This window comes from Diplodia corticola (assembly GCF_001883845.1).
Source record: "Diplodia corticola strain CBS 112549 chromosome Unknown scaffold18, whole genome shotgun sequence".
NCBI lineage: Eukaryota > Fungi > Ascomycota > Dothideomycetes > Botryosphaeriales > Botryosphaeriaceae > Diplodia > Diplodia corticola.
The window spans coordinates 98,310-111,001 of record NW_017971497.1 but is presented as its reverse complement, the minus strand read 5'-3'; the positions used below and the strand labels follow the sequence as shown (position 1 = coordinate 111,001).

At 59.1% G+C, this 12,692-nt stretch overlaps 6 protein-coding genes across 6 annotated transcripts; 3 read left to right on the top strand and 3 right to left on the bottom strand.

Annotated features, from left to right (window-relative positions):
- Positions 1-501: 501 nt before the first annotated feature.
- On the top strand, positions 502-1,643 carry BKCO1_1800036 (short-chain dehydrogenase reductase; the record flags this gene model as incomplete). The annotated part of the gene is made up of 2 exons (XM_020271812.1): positions 502-739; positions 907-1,643. 2 exons carry the CDS (start codon positions 502-504, stop codon positions 1,641-1,643), a joined length of 975 nt encoding a protein of 324 aa, XP_020131516.1.
- A 206-nt stretch (positions 1,644-1,849) lies between these two features.
- On the bottom strand, positions 1,850-2,217 carry BKCO1_1800035 (peptidase c40; the record flags this gene model as incomplete). Its single annotated transcript, XM_020271811.1, has 3 exons — positions 1,850-1,930; positions 1,989-2,122; positions 2,181-2,217. The coding sequence occupies 3 exons, from the start codon at positions 2,215-2,217 to the stop codon at positions 1,850-1,852; spliced, it is 252 nt and encodes an 83-aa protein (XP_020131517.1).
- Positions 2,218-2,843: 626 nt separating this feature from the next.
- Positions 2,844-3,668, top strand: BKCO1_1800034 (uncharacterized protein; the record flags this gene model as incomplete). Its single annotated transcript, XM_020271810.1, has 1 exon — positions 2,844-3,668. One exon carries the CDS (start codon positions 2,844-2,846, stop codon positions 3,666-3,668), a length of 825 nt encoding a protein of 274 aa, XP_020131518.1.
- A 2,169-nt stretch (positions 3,669-5,837) lies between these two features.
- Positions 5,838-7,195, bottom strand: BKCO1_1800033 (amid-like mitochondrial; the record flags this gene model as incomplete). The annotated part of the gene is made up of 2 exons (XM_020271809.1): positions 5,838-6,134; positions 6,215-7,195. The coding sequence occupies 2 exons, from the start codon at positions 7,193-7,195 to the stop codon at positions 5,838-5,840; spliced, it is 1,278 nt and encodes a 425-aa protein (XP_020131519.1).
- A 959-nt stretch (positions 7,196-8,154) lies between these two features.
- On the top strand, positions 8,155-9,270 carry BKCO1_1800032 (6-phosphogluconate dehydrogenase c-terminal domain-like protein; the record flags this gene model as incomplete). Its single annotated transcript, XM_020271808.1, has 2 exons — positions 8,155-8,276; positions 8,334-9,270. The coding sequence occupies 2 exons, from the start codon at positions 8,155-8,157 to the stop codon at positions 9,268-9,270; spliced, it is 1,059 nt and encodes a 352-aa protein (XP_020131520.1).
- Positions 9,271-10,497: 1,227 nt separating this feature from the next.
- On the bottom strand, positions 10,498-11,767 carry BKCO1_1800031 (fibroin-3 related protein; the record flags this gene model as incomplete). Its single annotated transcript, XM_020271807.1, has 2 exons — positions 10,498-11,602; positions 11,661-11,767. 2 exons carry the CDS (start codon positions 11,765-11,767, stop codon positions 10,498-10,500), a joined length of 1,212 nt encoding a protein of 403 aa, XP_020131521.1.
- Positions 11,768-12,692: the final 925 nt, after the last annotated feature.

The window sequence follows — 12,692 nt, the reverse complement described above, 5'->3', positions numbered from 1 at the left end:
CCCCGATCTTGGGCGTCGATCTTCCGTTGGAGCTCCCCCTCCTCGCTCCACTTGACGAAAAGCCCCGTCAATGTCGTCATCAATGAGCTTTCCCTCCCAGGGACCTGCGCCAATAACCAACGAGACGTCTTAATTCGTTCGGCCTCGCATTATTGTTTCCTACGCACGAAAAAACCATCTATCCAACCAGCCCATAGCAAATCGACGTTCGACAGCCTTGATACCGACCGGCAGTCAAGGAACAATCCCGGGTGTTTCCGCCCAGGCTTCCGTAGGAGCGAAGAAAAGAAAAAGAAAAAAAGAAGGAAAAGAAAAGTCGTCGTCGCTCTTCCCTACGTACCCGGTCCACGGATTACCGACCGACCCCCATTTCGTCGTCGTCGTTGTTGCGATCAAACCCCAAAACAAGCGCTCGCACCTCCCTCCAACCCGACGAACGGCCTGAGTACATCCATCAATCCATCCATCCATCCATCCATCCATCCATCCCAGAGAATAATAATGTCGCCATTACCGCCCTCCCGGCCCTGGGCCCTCGTCGCGCCCGCGTCGCGCGGCATCGGGCGGGCGCTGGCGCGGCACGTGCTCTCGACGACGCGGGTGCCCGTCGTCGCGACGGCGCGAGGCGGACGGGAAAAGGTCGAGGCGGCGCGGAGGGAGATATTGGCGGGGTTAATGCCGGCGGCGGCGGGGCGGGAGTTTGAGGAGAGGTTGAAGGTGGTGGGAATGGACTTTTTGGGTGAGTGGTGCATGCATGCTTCGCCTTCCGTTTTTGCTCAGATATATATGTCTTGCGCTCGCTCGCGCCTGCGTTGCGAGTATGTACAACGCACATGAGAGGAGAAGGAGGAGAACAAGAAGAGGAAGAAGAATAAAAAGAAACCGCTAACAGCAAACAACATGCAGACGAGTCCTCCATCGCCGCCGCCGCCGCAACGTGCAAACGGCACTTCCCGACCTCGGGCGACGACCGCTCCCCGCAGCGCTGGCACCTCCACCTCGCCTTCTGCGTGCCGGGGCTCCTCTTCCCGGAGAAGTCGCCCGCGCAGATCGACGCCGCCGACGCCCTGCTCACCTTCCGCACCAACGCCCTCGGCCCCCTGCTCGCCATCAAGCACTTTTCGCCCTTCCTGCCGCGCAAGAGCACAAACATGCCATCGTCATCATCATCATCATCGTCGTCGTCGTCGTCGTCGTCGTCGTCGTCGTCATCGTCATCCTCTTCTGATCATCCACCGCCCGACCCCGACACCAACGCCTACGCCGGCCTACCCCACGGCACCGCCGTGTGGGCCACCATGTCCGCGCGCGTCGGGTCCATCTCGGACAACCGGCTGGGCGGGTGGTACTCGTACCGGGCGAGCAAAGCGGCCGTCAACCAAATCACCAAGACGCTGGACAACCACCTGCGGATCAGCGCGGGGGGGAAGGCCGCGGCGGTGGGGTTGCATCCGGGGACGGTGCGGACGGGGCTGAGCGAGGAGTTTTGGGAGGGCGTGGAGAAGAAGGAGGGCGGGGAGCTGTTCAGCGCAGAGTTTGCGAGCGAGAGGCTGGTAGATGTGGTGGTGAGGGGGTTGGAGAGGGAGGAGGAGAGGGGGAGGGGGCGGTGTTGGGATTGGAGGGGGGTGGAGGTGTTGCCGTGATTGATTGGTGGGTGGGTGGGTTTGGCTTGGGTTGGGTTGGGTGATGGATCGGGTCACGCGAGAGGGGTGGGGCGGGGAGAGAATGAGGATTGATTGATTGTATGTGTAAGATATTATATATCATAGCTTAGGAGACGGCTTCGGTGGCCTGCGTGGTGTATGTTCGTTTCATCGTACAGTTGGAAGTGCGAGCCTGCTGTGTGCTCTTACTTGTTCAGCTCCGCGGCCCGGGCCTTGAGCTCCTCCTTGCTCGCCGGCTTGCCGATATCGTCTACAATGACGGGGCCCTGGATTGCATGTGAGCGTTGAAGGCACACATGGGTGTGCGGGAGTGGAAAGACGTACGGGGTGAGCCTTGTGGTCCGAGGCGTGGGCCTTGCTGTTGGATCCGCCAGAGGTGACGTTGGACTCGGTGTCGTGAAGAGGGTGCGAGGAGGCGGTGCTGTCGGACGATGCCTTGGCAACCTGGTCGGTGATGTCTACGGAGCGGTTCGTAGTCAGCTCTCTGGTAACGCGGGTAGATGGAGGGAGACTCACCGCCGGTGGCAGTCTCCTCAGCGGGGTGCACGGGCATGTTTGCGGTGTTTGTTGGGTGAGTTGAGGTCTGAGTAAAGTGTGGCTCGAGTGTTGAGGGCAGAAAGGGTGTGCTGGAGGGGCGCAGTGGATATATCAGGCGGGGCGGCCAGGATGACGTAGGCGTCAGGTCGATGCAAAGTTGACATGCATGAACCGCGCCTAAGCGCTGAAGCCGCCTTCCGGCCTTGGTACCTTCTTCACGCGCGCTGCAGGCCCGGAGCTGCCAGAGCTGCTGTTGTGTGCCGTGGCCGTGTATCGCTGACGTCACTGTTTCCCCGCCATGGCAAGCGGGGTCGACGTCGAGGTCGAGCCACTTTCCTCTTTCCTCTTTCCTCTGTCCTCTTTGCTCCTAAACTTTCCCGCGCTCTGTTCCTGCTCTCCGCATCGCAACAATGTCCGCCGGCTTCGAGGTTCGCGCTGTTTATTCCACTGTTTGTGTACAAAGACAAATGTTGCTCATCGTCTTGTTTGGAAATGATGCTTCGGCAACTACATTGCGATGAACAACGCATGAGAAGGCGATAGGTTATAACGCAAGCCCTGGAACCACAAGCATCGTTCCCATCTCCTTGTATTCCAAGGACCGCTGTCGCGTTTCTGATACCGACAACCGTTTCCTCAACCATGGACAGCCGCAGTATGGTGGAAGGCATCGACTGGCCTGGCTGGCTTGCTGAGCCGGTTATGAAGCCGCTGCTGGGGGAAATTGAAGGTAAATTCAACCAGACCGTATACGCTGACAAGCCAAAGGTACGACTTCTCGTTGGTCCCGACCGTGTGCCACTCATTGTGGACGAGGCCACCTTGGCCACCTTCTGCCCCGGCATGACTTGCTGCCACCAGCGAGACTCCCACACGAACGCTTTCGACGTTGCACTACCCGCTTACTCACCCATGGCAGTACTCGTCTTCATCTGGTGGTGCTATGAAGGCCATCTCAAATCCCTTGATGAGAGGGCCCTCGTGTTTTCGCCTCTGACCTTGGCTCACCTCTCGCTAATCTGCCAAGATTTCCGTCTGTCCCGCTTGGGGGACTGGGTGAAGAGCTACGCCGAACTCCAGTTCTTCGACGACCGCCTGTTCCCGGACCTCCACCCGAAGAAGTTCGCCATCAGCTTGCCTGTCCTTGGCACGCTTTGGAACACGTCCAACGACACCAACCCCCTCCGCCATGTCTATGTCGAGCTCTTTGCCTATGGTTTGCCGCTCATCACCCGCGAGGACGGCAGCAAATTTGTGGCCGCGACCTTTACCTCCAGCACCATGGACAAAGCACCGCATGCCTTTAGGGAGGAGCTCTGGAACACAGTGCGCACACGCGAGCTTAAAGGTAATCAGCACGGCTGGCTGTGGGGACTTGACCTCCCGGGCTCTCTTATCAACCACGCTTTCCTGAAGACTTTGGATGACACCCAAAAGACTGTGTTGAAGCACATACTTAAGAATTGAAGTTCATCCTCGCCAAGGACAGAATTTCCGACGTTGTCGGATACCATAGTTGAGGAATGCAAGAGCACCTGGCGTGCTACCAGCGCTTTCTACACTTCTTATCTTCTGAGGTAATTAGACCGCCAAAAAAAAGAATTTAGAAAAAAATTATGAGGAAATTAGCATCTTCCCTTTATCTTTTGTCCATTACCGTGTGTAGAGATCTCCGTATACTTTTACCCTTTGTCTAACCCTTTGTCTAACCCTTTGTCTGACCCTTTGTCTGACCCTTTGTCTGACCCTTTGTCTAACCCTTTGTCTAACCAAGGCGTTACATCTAACAGAAGACTTTCTTTCCTTCCTGGCTGACTCGCCTACTGCCATGGTAGGCTTGAAGAGGGTTTGTTGACAATTTTTAGTTGCTACACTACAGCTGCTCGCCTGATATACGTCAGTGGAGAAAATGAGGCTAAGAATATGGGGGTTCCGCTACCCATGTAAGTATGTCTATTTCATTCGTCATCCACAGTGGGAGTCCCAATGCAGAGGGGCCCAATTGAGAAAGTGTCTTGGAGGCTCGGGCTTCGTTACGCGCTGTTAGCACGGCTTAGTTGCATTGCCATCAGTGGTCTTGGCAGTCACCCGTTTGGCTCCTGGCAGCAACGTGGAGATGGCCTCACCTTCATGTGGCTCCGAGACGGGCCTCCGGTGGGTCTCCCCGGCGTCCGGACAATACTTTATGGTTATGATTCCCAGGTACTAGGGAGCAACTCTTTCCAGAGTATCTACCATTTCTCCAGAAGTTTTGTGAACGGTCTCACCACCCTCGGCTTTGGTCCTCCTCCAGACCGATCGTTTTCGTAGCCCACAGTTTCGGTGGGCTTTTACTAAAACAGTGCTTGACCAGCCTGGCAGCATATTCTGACCAACAGTTATCAGATCTTGTAAATGTAAGTGGGACGGCGGAAGGTGGAGTCGAACAGGAGAAATGGTTGTCATGGTAGATCGAAGACCACCCAGCTATGGTCAAGCTTGCCAGAGGCGACACCACTTATCACCATGTCCTGGTCTATTTGCAAAAACGATGTTGTCTATACGATCAAATACGCCTTCCGCAACTCAAGGGTCCAGTAACAGAAGGACTCTGGACTTGTTAGAAGAAGTCTCAAAGGCAGGAGTATCAGTGACTCAACAAAATAGCTCTGTAGTGAGCGGTGTTAATGAAGAAAGGAACTACACGCCTAAAAGGTCCGTATCGCTCAGTCATTTTCAATCCCTTTTGAGCTAACTTTGAGTTTCGAGATATCATCGAGTCGTCATATTTGGAGAGCTTTGCTCACAGACAGTCAAACATTCCCGCCGAATATCCTTCCACGTGCAAATGGATCTTCCAAAATCAGGATTTGGGCATCATTCGATGACATTCGATGGCTAATCGAGGGCAAAGACGCATATTGGACTCATGGCAAACCAGGCTCCGGAAAGTCAACCTTTTTGAAGTACATTTTCGAGCATGATGACACATCACAACTCTTGCATCAATGGAGCAAAGATGGTACTCTCATCAAAGCTGGATTCTTCTTCTACAACAGAGGAGCCAGCATCCAAAAGTCATTCGAGGGCCTCGTAAGAAGCATCTTACATTGTCTTAAGTTCCCGGTCTCTGCGCCGCGATCCCATACCACTATTTGACTATCGCTTCGATCTCAATCCTCTGCACCATGCCGCCGGCCTCTTGACAAAGATCCTACTACGCCACAACGCCGATGCCAACGGGGAGGATGGGAGGGGAAAGACGCCCATCGACGTTTTTGTGAGAAGAATATCACGCTTCCGCTTGGATTGAGCAGAATCCCGGGATTGATGAGGGCATGAGAAGGCTATTGGGAAAGCCGGTCTTCTATCAAATTGTCTAGGTGGATGATTATTGTTGACAACTGCCCTGTTTTCCGTCTTTCTTCAGCCCATTGTAAGCTCCGCAACAACTGCAACTAGCCATAATCCCACGCCGTTTCCCATTGAAAAAGCCAGTGCCCAAAAAAAAAATCCCATGAATTAAGATCCAGTAACACAACTAGGGTATGAGAAAAAGTCTGCATGCTACAGTCCCCCGCCCCTCCTTCGCAAAAGCCCCTCGTATTTCACACATCTCCTCGCAAATCCTCCCCTACACGCACAAACACCATCCATCTACACCTCCTTGGCCTTCCAGCCGCTCGCCTTCTTCCACTTAGTACCGTCCACCAACGCGGGGCCCGTGTTGGTGAAGTACTCCCTGCCCTTGATCAACCAAACCATGAAGCTGGGCAGCTTCCAGCCGAACACGGAGCCGACGCCCTTGCTCTGGCCGATGGGCACAAGCTGCGTCTCCTTCAGGTTGGGCTTGTATTCGCGGTCGGCGCCCTCAGCCTTGGCGTCGAGCTTCTCGCCACCGGCCTCGGCGAAGGCGTGGAGGTCGCGGGAGAGGTTGGTCATGACGACGGGGGTCTGTTGGGGGGTACACAGAATCGAGTCAGTAGGGGAAAGATGACAAAGAGGGAAGGAGAGGAGGGAAGGCGAATGCTTACCGACGAGTCTAGGTCCATGACGCCGCCGCGGGTGTAGGTGCCGACGTCGCCCAGCGCGAAGACGCGCGGGCCGGCCTCGTCGACGCGGAGGGTGGCGCCGTTGGTCTGGATGTATCCCTTCTCGTTGAGCAGATTCTTGGGGACAAAGTCCGTGTTGGGCGTGACGCCAGTGGCGTTGATGTAGACGTCGACGGTGAGGGATTCGCCGGTGCTGAGGGTGACGGTGGTGGTGCCGTCCTTGTTCGGCTCGGCGCTCTCGACGCGCGCGTTCTTCTTGACGGCGACGCCGACGCGGGCGAGGAAGCGCTCTGCCTTCTCCGCGATGGCGGGCCGCAGCGCGGGCAGGATCTTCTCCTTGTCGGTCGACACGGTGATGAGGGCTTTCTGGTTCTTGGGCGGGCCCGAGGCGAACCAGCCGGGGCTGCCGTTGAGCACCTCGCCGATCTCGCCCGCCGTCTCGACGCCCACGGGCCCGCCGCCGCCGATGAAGATGCTCTTGGCCGTCTTCAGCCGCGCCTCGGCTGCCGCGAGCGCGCTCTTCGTCTCCTCGGCGCCGCCGCCGTGCTGCAGGCTCCACAGCGCGCTGGACGAGTGCGTGCCCGTGGCCACGATCAAGGCGTGGTATGGGAGGCTCTGCTCTTTGCCGTCGGTGGACTTCACGGTGACGGTGCGAGCGGTGGTGTCCCAATCGGCGGCGGTGCCGAGAAGGAAGGTCAGCTTGCTGCTGTCGTACTGCTCGAGGCCGGGGCCAATGGGGAAGAAGAATTTGGACGTGGGCATGAGCTGCGAGGAAGCGACGGCGCGCGGAGCGGCGATGCGGAAGAAGAAGTCGTCCGAGGGGTTGACCAGGTAGACGTGGTACTTCTCGCCGTTGCGCGTGGGCAGCGTGGGCAAGACGTGCTTCATGATGTAGTGGGTGGCGCCCAGGCCGGCCCAAGAGGCGCCCAGGACGACAATGTTGAGGTCTTTGGTGGACGACATGATGGCGATTGGCAGCTGCGAGCGAGGAAGGAGGAGTGAGGCAGAGGAAGAGGTTGAGGTGCGGGCGAATGATGTTAAAACAAAGAACAGTGTTTTGTTGCGTCGCGGGAAACGCAGGGATGGCAGGGCGAGAGGATGGCCGGCGCGTAGGAGTTTGGGGTGGGGGAGTCCGAAGCTTCCGGGTTGGGCCAGCTGGCGTCGGCCTGCGAGGGCACGCCTTGATAAGCGACAGCACGCGGTGCCTGCATGGGGATTATTATAGTGCCTGAAGCTTGACGGCTGTCAATCCCCCGCGTCGCCGCACGCTCTGGCGGAGGCCCGCAAGGGGTCCAGCGGGAGCTATGGCCACGTCCGACTCATGCCGGCGTCAATCCACCATGACAAAGCACCGTCCGGCGGCGGGTCTTCAGCCTTCCGGTGGTTACAAATGGCCGTCTGCCGTCTGCCAGCTTTGCCTGCGCATAAGCAAGTGTCGGCCGAAGAGAACAGCGACGGCGAGGGTCCCGCGACAATGGTCTGCCCGAAACAGCCCCTGTCCAAAGGCGGAGCCGGTGCGGGCTCACCTGGGCTCACAGGCTCGCTGCCTCGTTCCACGGCAACCGCTTCCCATGTCGCTCGGTGCCACGGCGCGCAAGAATGAGGTACAGGCCGGCCTTGCATCGTGCCGAGTTGAACAGCAGCAGGCGCAGCGACGCGAAAGGAACCAGGTCCGACGCGAGTGCGACGGTGTACACCCAGACGCGCAACCATTCCGCCGGCGGGCCGTGCTTGGGGCGGATAGATCCGCAGTGCTGTGCCATCGCCATCTTATCGGCTTATCGCCTATCGCCGCGTCTGACGCAAGACGCCCCGCAGCTCGCGTCTGTCTCCCTCCCACCTTTGCCAATTTTATATGCCTCCAACGAGCATGAACGCCAAAACACTGTCCAAACCCCGGGAAACCGTCGCGCTGTCTCAGGATGGGCTCCATTGCTCCTCGAGCCGCTGTCGGCATCATTTCCATCGGTGATATGGGCCTGGGTATCGCCAAGCTTCTCCAGGCCTACAACTACGAGGTTCTCACCACAACCGTCGGTCGAAGGTAGGTTCAGACACTAATTGGGTTTGAATCGCTAGTCCCATTCGTTGACCTCGCCAGCCCTTCGACCCACGCCCGCGCCACCTCCGCCGGCATAACCGTCCTCCCATCCGACGGCGCCCTCGTCGAGAAGGCCGACTACATCCTCTCCATCGTCCCGCCCCGCGACGCCGTCGCCACCGCCAACCGCATCATCGACGCCTGGACCGCCGCCTCGAGCAGCAGATCGACCCCGCTCTACTTCCTCGACCTCAACGCCATCGCCCCCTCCACCGCCCGCAGCATCGACGCCGCCCTCACCTCCCGCGCCCCAGGCATCCGCTTCATCGACGGCGGCATCATCGGCTCGCCGCCCAAGCTCCTCGACGAAGAAGCCGCCGCCGCCGCCCCCAACAGCAACACCGACGCCGACGCCGACCTAACCGCCAGCCTCCTCCGCTGGAAACGGCCCTCCATCCCCATCTCGGGGCCTCACGCCCTCGACGCCGCCAACACCACCACCACCGCCCCTCCCCCATCCGGCGCGCACCTCGCCGCCATCCTCAACACCAAACACCTCGACCCCACCATCGGCCCCGCCTCGGGCCTCAAAGCCTGCTTCGCCGCCATGACGAAAGGCTTCTACGCCCTCGCGCTCCAATCCTTCACCACGGCGCACGGGCTCGGCCTGCTCCCCGAGCTGCGCGCGCAGCTCGCCGCGTCGTTCCCCGCGCTCGCCGCCGCCGCCGACCGCGGCGCCGTCGGCATGCAGCACAAGGCGTATCGGTGGGAGGGCGAGATGCGCGAGGTGGCGGAGACGCTGAGGGCGGAGGGCGGGTGGGGGGCCGCGGGGCAGGATGCGGTTTTTGATGGCGTGGCCGAGGTGTATAGGGTTGTGGCGGAGGAGACGGGGTTGGGGACCGAGGAGGGGAGGAAGGGAGAGGTCGAGGGGGTGGTGGGGGAGTTGGCTGTTGCTGCGGCTGCGCGGAGGCGGGATGGTGGCGGAAAGGGGGAGTAGGTGGGTGGTGCGGGTAAAGGTGGTACTAGTGAGCAGGGGGAGGAGGAGGAGGAGGAGTAGGAGGAGGAGGAGGATCGGGTGAGGGGAGGTATTGGAAATGTGGAAATTTTACTCAAACTTAGCGAAGGGGCGGCAGATACTTACACGGAGAGGGGGGCCGGGAGGGAGAAATGATGGGAGGTTGCAGATCCAAAAGATGTGAATTCTTTTTTTGATTTTTGTTCGCTAAGATCAAGACGAGAACTTTGTTTTCCAAGTCCCCCCCTTCCCTGGTAGGAGCTGCTGATTTGACGGATCCGGACAGCTTCACTGTCTCTCTTTAGCTGTGGCTGAACGGCGTCCGTGCTTTTGTTCGCTTCTCCCCACGGGCCTCTCCCGCTCGTCTGTGGCGTGGGACGCGTATCTTCAAAGCTTCGATTCGATATATTGGAGAGGTTTCCATAACGGGACCGGCAGTAGATCTTGATAGAGACGAGGGCCATCTTTTACATTTGGTATCCAAGAATAGCTAAGAGAGAAGATTCCCCTTGGAAGCGAGCAAAAAGGGCTCGCTCGCACGTCCGCCTCTCCACACGGGTGCGTCGCGTGCGAAATGCGTCAAAGAAAGGAGAGGCTGAAGTGGGGTGGCGTCGGTGGAGACCGCATGATGTGCTAAGCTTTTTCGCCTCGCGTTGCAGCCGACGCAGGGACCATTTGCGCACCTCGCTATAGTCGTCTCCCCTTTTAAAATCAAGGAGCCCCTCTCGCTCGGCCCCTCTCTCACTCAATTCCCGGTTCCGTCTTCCGTTGGCGCCGACATCATATTGCAATGCGTCCGTGGGACGCGCGTCGATTGTGTGTACTGGCGTTTGTTGTGGCTTCTTGACTCCACATCTCATTGAGTCCTGGGTTGTTTTTTCCGAACACAGCTGTCGTCCGCCGGAAAACGCCTTCGCTATGCAAAAAGAAAGGAAACAAGATACGAAAGAAGAGAAAAGAAAAAGTGACTTGAAAAAAATGGTCCCGTCAACAACCTCTAGTGGAAAGAAGCCAAGCGACTACGACTCAAATGTGTACAAGCTGCGTTGTCGGACAAAAACGGGTATCGCGAGAAGAGATCAAAAATAAGACACCTCTGAGAGCAGATTGGGTCGGCATGATGAGGTTAGCATGACAAAAGGATACAATGAAACGGATTTGCAAGGATGACACAGCGCCAGTTGCAGGGCAGGCCACAGCATTGGGGCCTCAGTACATGTTTCGGTTGGCGCCTACCCGGCGCTCCCACGGGCTCCCCGTCGCCGAACGCTCGACGGGCGGTCTGGGACCGTTGTTGAAGGGCTGGTACGGGCTCGCGGTTCCGGCGCGGTCGACGGGCGGCCTTGGGGGTCCGCCGTACATCTGGTAGGGGCTGGCTGTTCCGGCCCTATCGATCGGCGGCATTGGAGGAGGAGGTTGACGTTGGTAAGGATCCTGGTACGCGTTGTGCATCGAAGGCTCGTAGCGCGTCGAACCCGAGGGCGCGTAGCCAGTCGGCGCCTGGCTTGGCGCGTAGCCGCCGGCGCTGCTCGCCGTGTCGTACTGCTGGCCGTAAGGCGCGGCGCCCTGCTCATAGCCGTACGCGTTCTGGCCGTAAGGATCGCTGGCATAGTGGTAAGGCTGGCTCTGGTCCTGGTAGGGCGACGGCGAAGCGTGTCGCTGGGGCATGCCATAAGGCGGCTGCGGCGGGCCGTTGAAATAGCCGGCCTGGTCTGGAGGTCCGCCATGGTAGTCGCTCTGGTACGGGCTGGGGCTGCGGAGATCGAGGTTCGCGGTTGCCGGGTGGATGGGCTGCGGCTGGACGGGCATGCCGAAGTCGGATGGCGGCGCCGGGGAGCGCGCGTTGACGGGACTGGGCCCGACGCTGCTGTTGGTGGGGGAGCCTGCTGGCTTCATGTCCAGCTTCTGCATCTCCATGTCGTCCGGATGCTCGCCCACTTGCTCCTCGTGAACCTCGACCTTGGTGCTTTTTGCGGTTTCCCAGGTGGGCATGGGGGGCAAGGCATCCTCGTTGAATTTCTTGTCGCCGGTCGAGGCGTCGAAGGTGGCGTACTGGGGCACGCTGTTGTTCTGGTTCCATCCAGGGCCGGCATACATGGGCGGGGCCGACTGGTACTGCTGGTTACTGGGGAAGGCCGACGGCGGCGGCGACTCGACGCGGCGGTGGCCCTTTCGAGGCCCCGGGCAGCACTTGTTGCAGCAGCTCAGGCAGCTGCAGCAGCACTCGGCACCGCAGCACAGACAGCGGCCACAGCACCACAGCAGCGAGAAGACGATGAGGCCGGCGACGGCGATGCCAGCAATGACGGGCCATCTGCGACTCGTATCAGCGGCGCGCGTCGCCATGGCCCAATGGAGAAACGGCGACTCACTTGCAGTAGGCCTTGGACATGCACGCATCCCACGAACTGAACGACTCTTTGACGCCGTCGATGGTGCCACCGATATCACGTCTCCCTAATGCCATAGGGGACGCCATGGTGAATGAGGGATGAGGCATGGAAGCAGAACGCTCAGCGTGTCTGGGTCAGGTTGCGCAGCGCCAGGCTGCGACTTTGGGAGATTGAGAGGCGGAGTTAGCCTGAGCCGGGCGAATCCGCGGGGCTCACGGCACGAGGCTCAAGGGGGGTGATAAGGAAATGCGCCGCGTAGGGCTGACGGTGCCTGGCGGCTGCAGGCGTTTGGGGTGCGGAAAACAGGAAATTGGAGGCAAGGGAACGGCAGAAAGGAACGGCGTCTCGCAGCGAGTGATAAAGTGCCAGAGAGAGAGAGAGCGGGCGGATGTTTCGCTGGTTGCGGCTGGGCGGCAACAAATGAAGATGAAACACCAGCCAGAGATTGCGATCTCCCCACTCTCTTGGCACCGTGCCCGGCGCTTCTGTGCGTCACTACTGGTCCCTTGCACATCCCCGTGGCGGCTGTGGCGGTGCGGCACAGCTGCCGAACGCGGCCCCTGTCACTGCCAGCGCTAACTGCACGACTCTTCGCCCTCGAAATGAGGCCCCATGCCTGCAGTTGGCAGAAGACGCTGGACGGGCCGCAGCGCAGCTCACTGTCCCAACGCCCCGAGCCGTCGTGAAATTTGGCACCTTTGATCGGCATCCGACGTCATATTGCCGCCGCCTCGATGCATAGTGGGTTACAAGACGCTGATTGTTGTCGAACCTGTCCTCGCCCCAAATCCCGCACCCGCTCCCATGAATAGCTGAGACCCTTGTCTGGACACCTACCTTTGTTAAGCAGCTCAGGGCCTCGGAGAACACGGCAAGGAAAGACTCTTCTGCAATCCGTGGTGGAGGGATTCCTATTATAGTCAGGCTGCACATGGTGATTAACGCCGACCGTGCTTCTCCCCGCATGCACAGCCATAAGCACCTTCCACTTGGCCGTGGGCTTCGTATTTG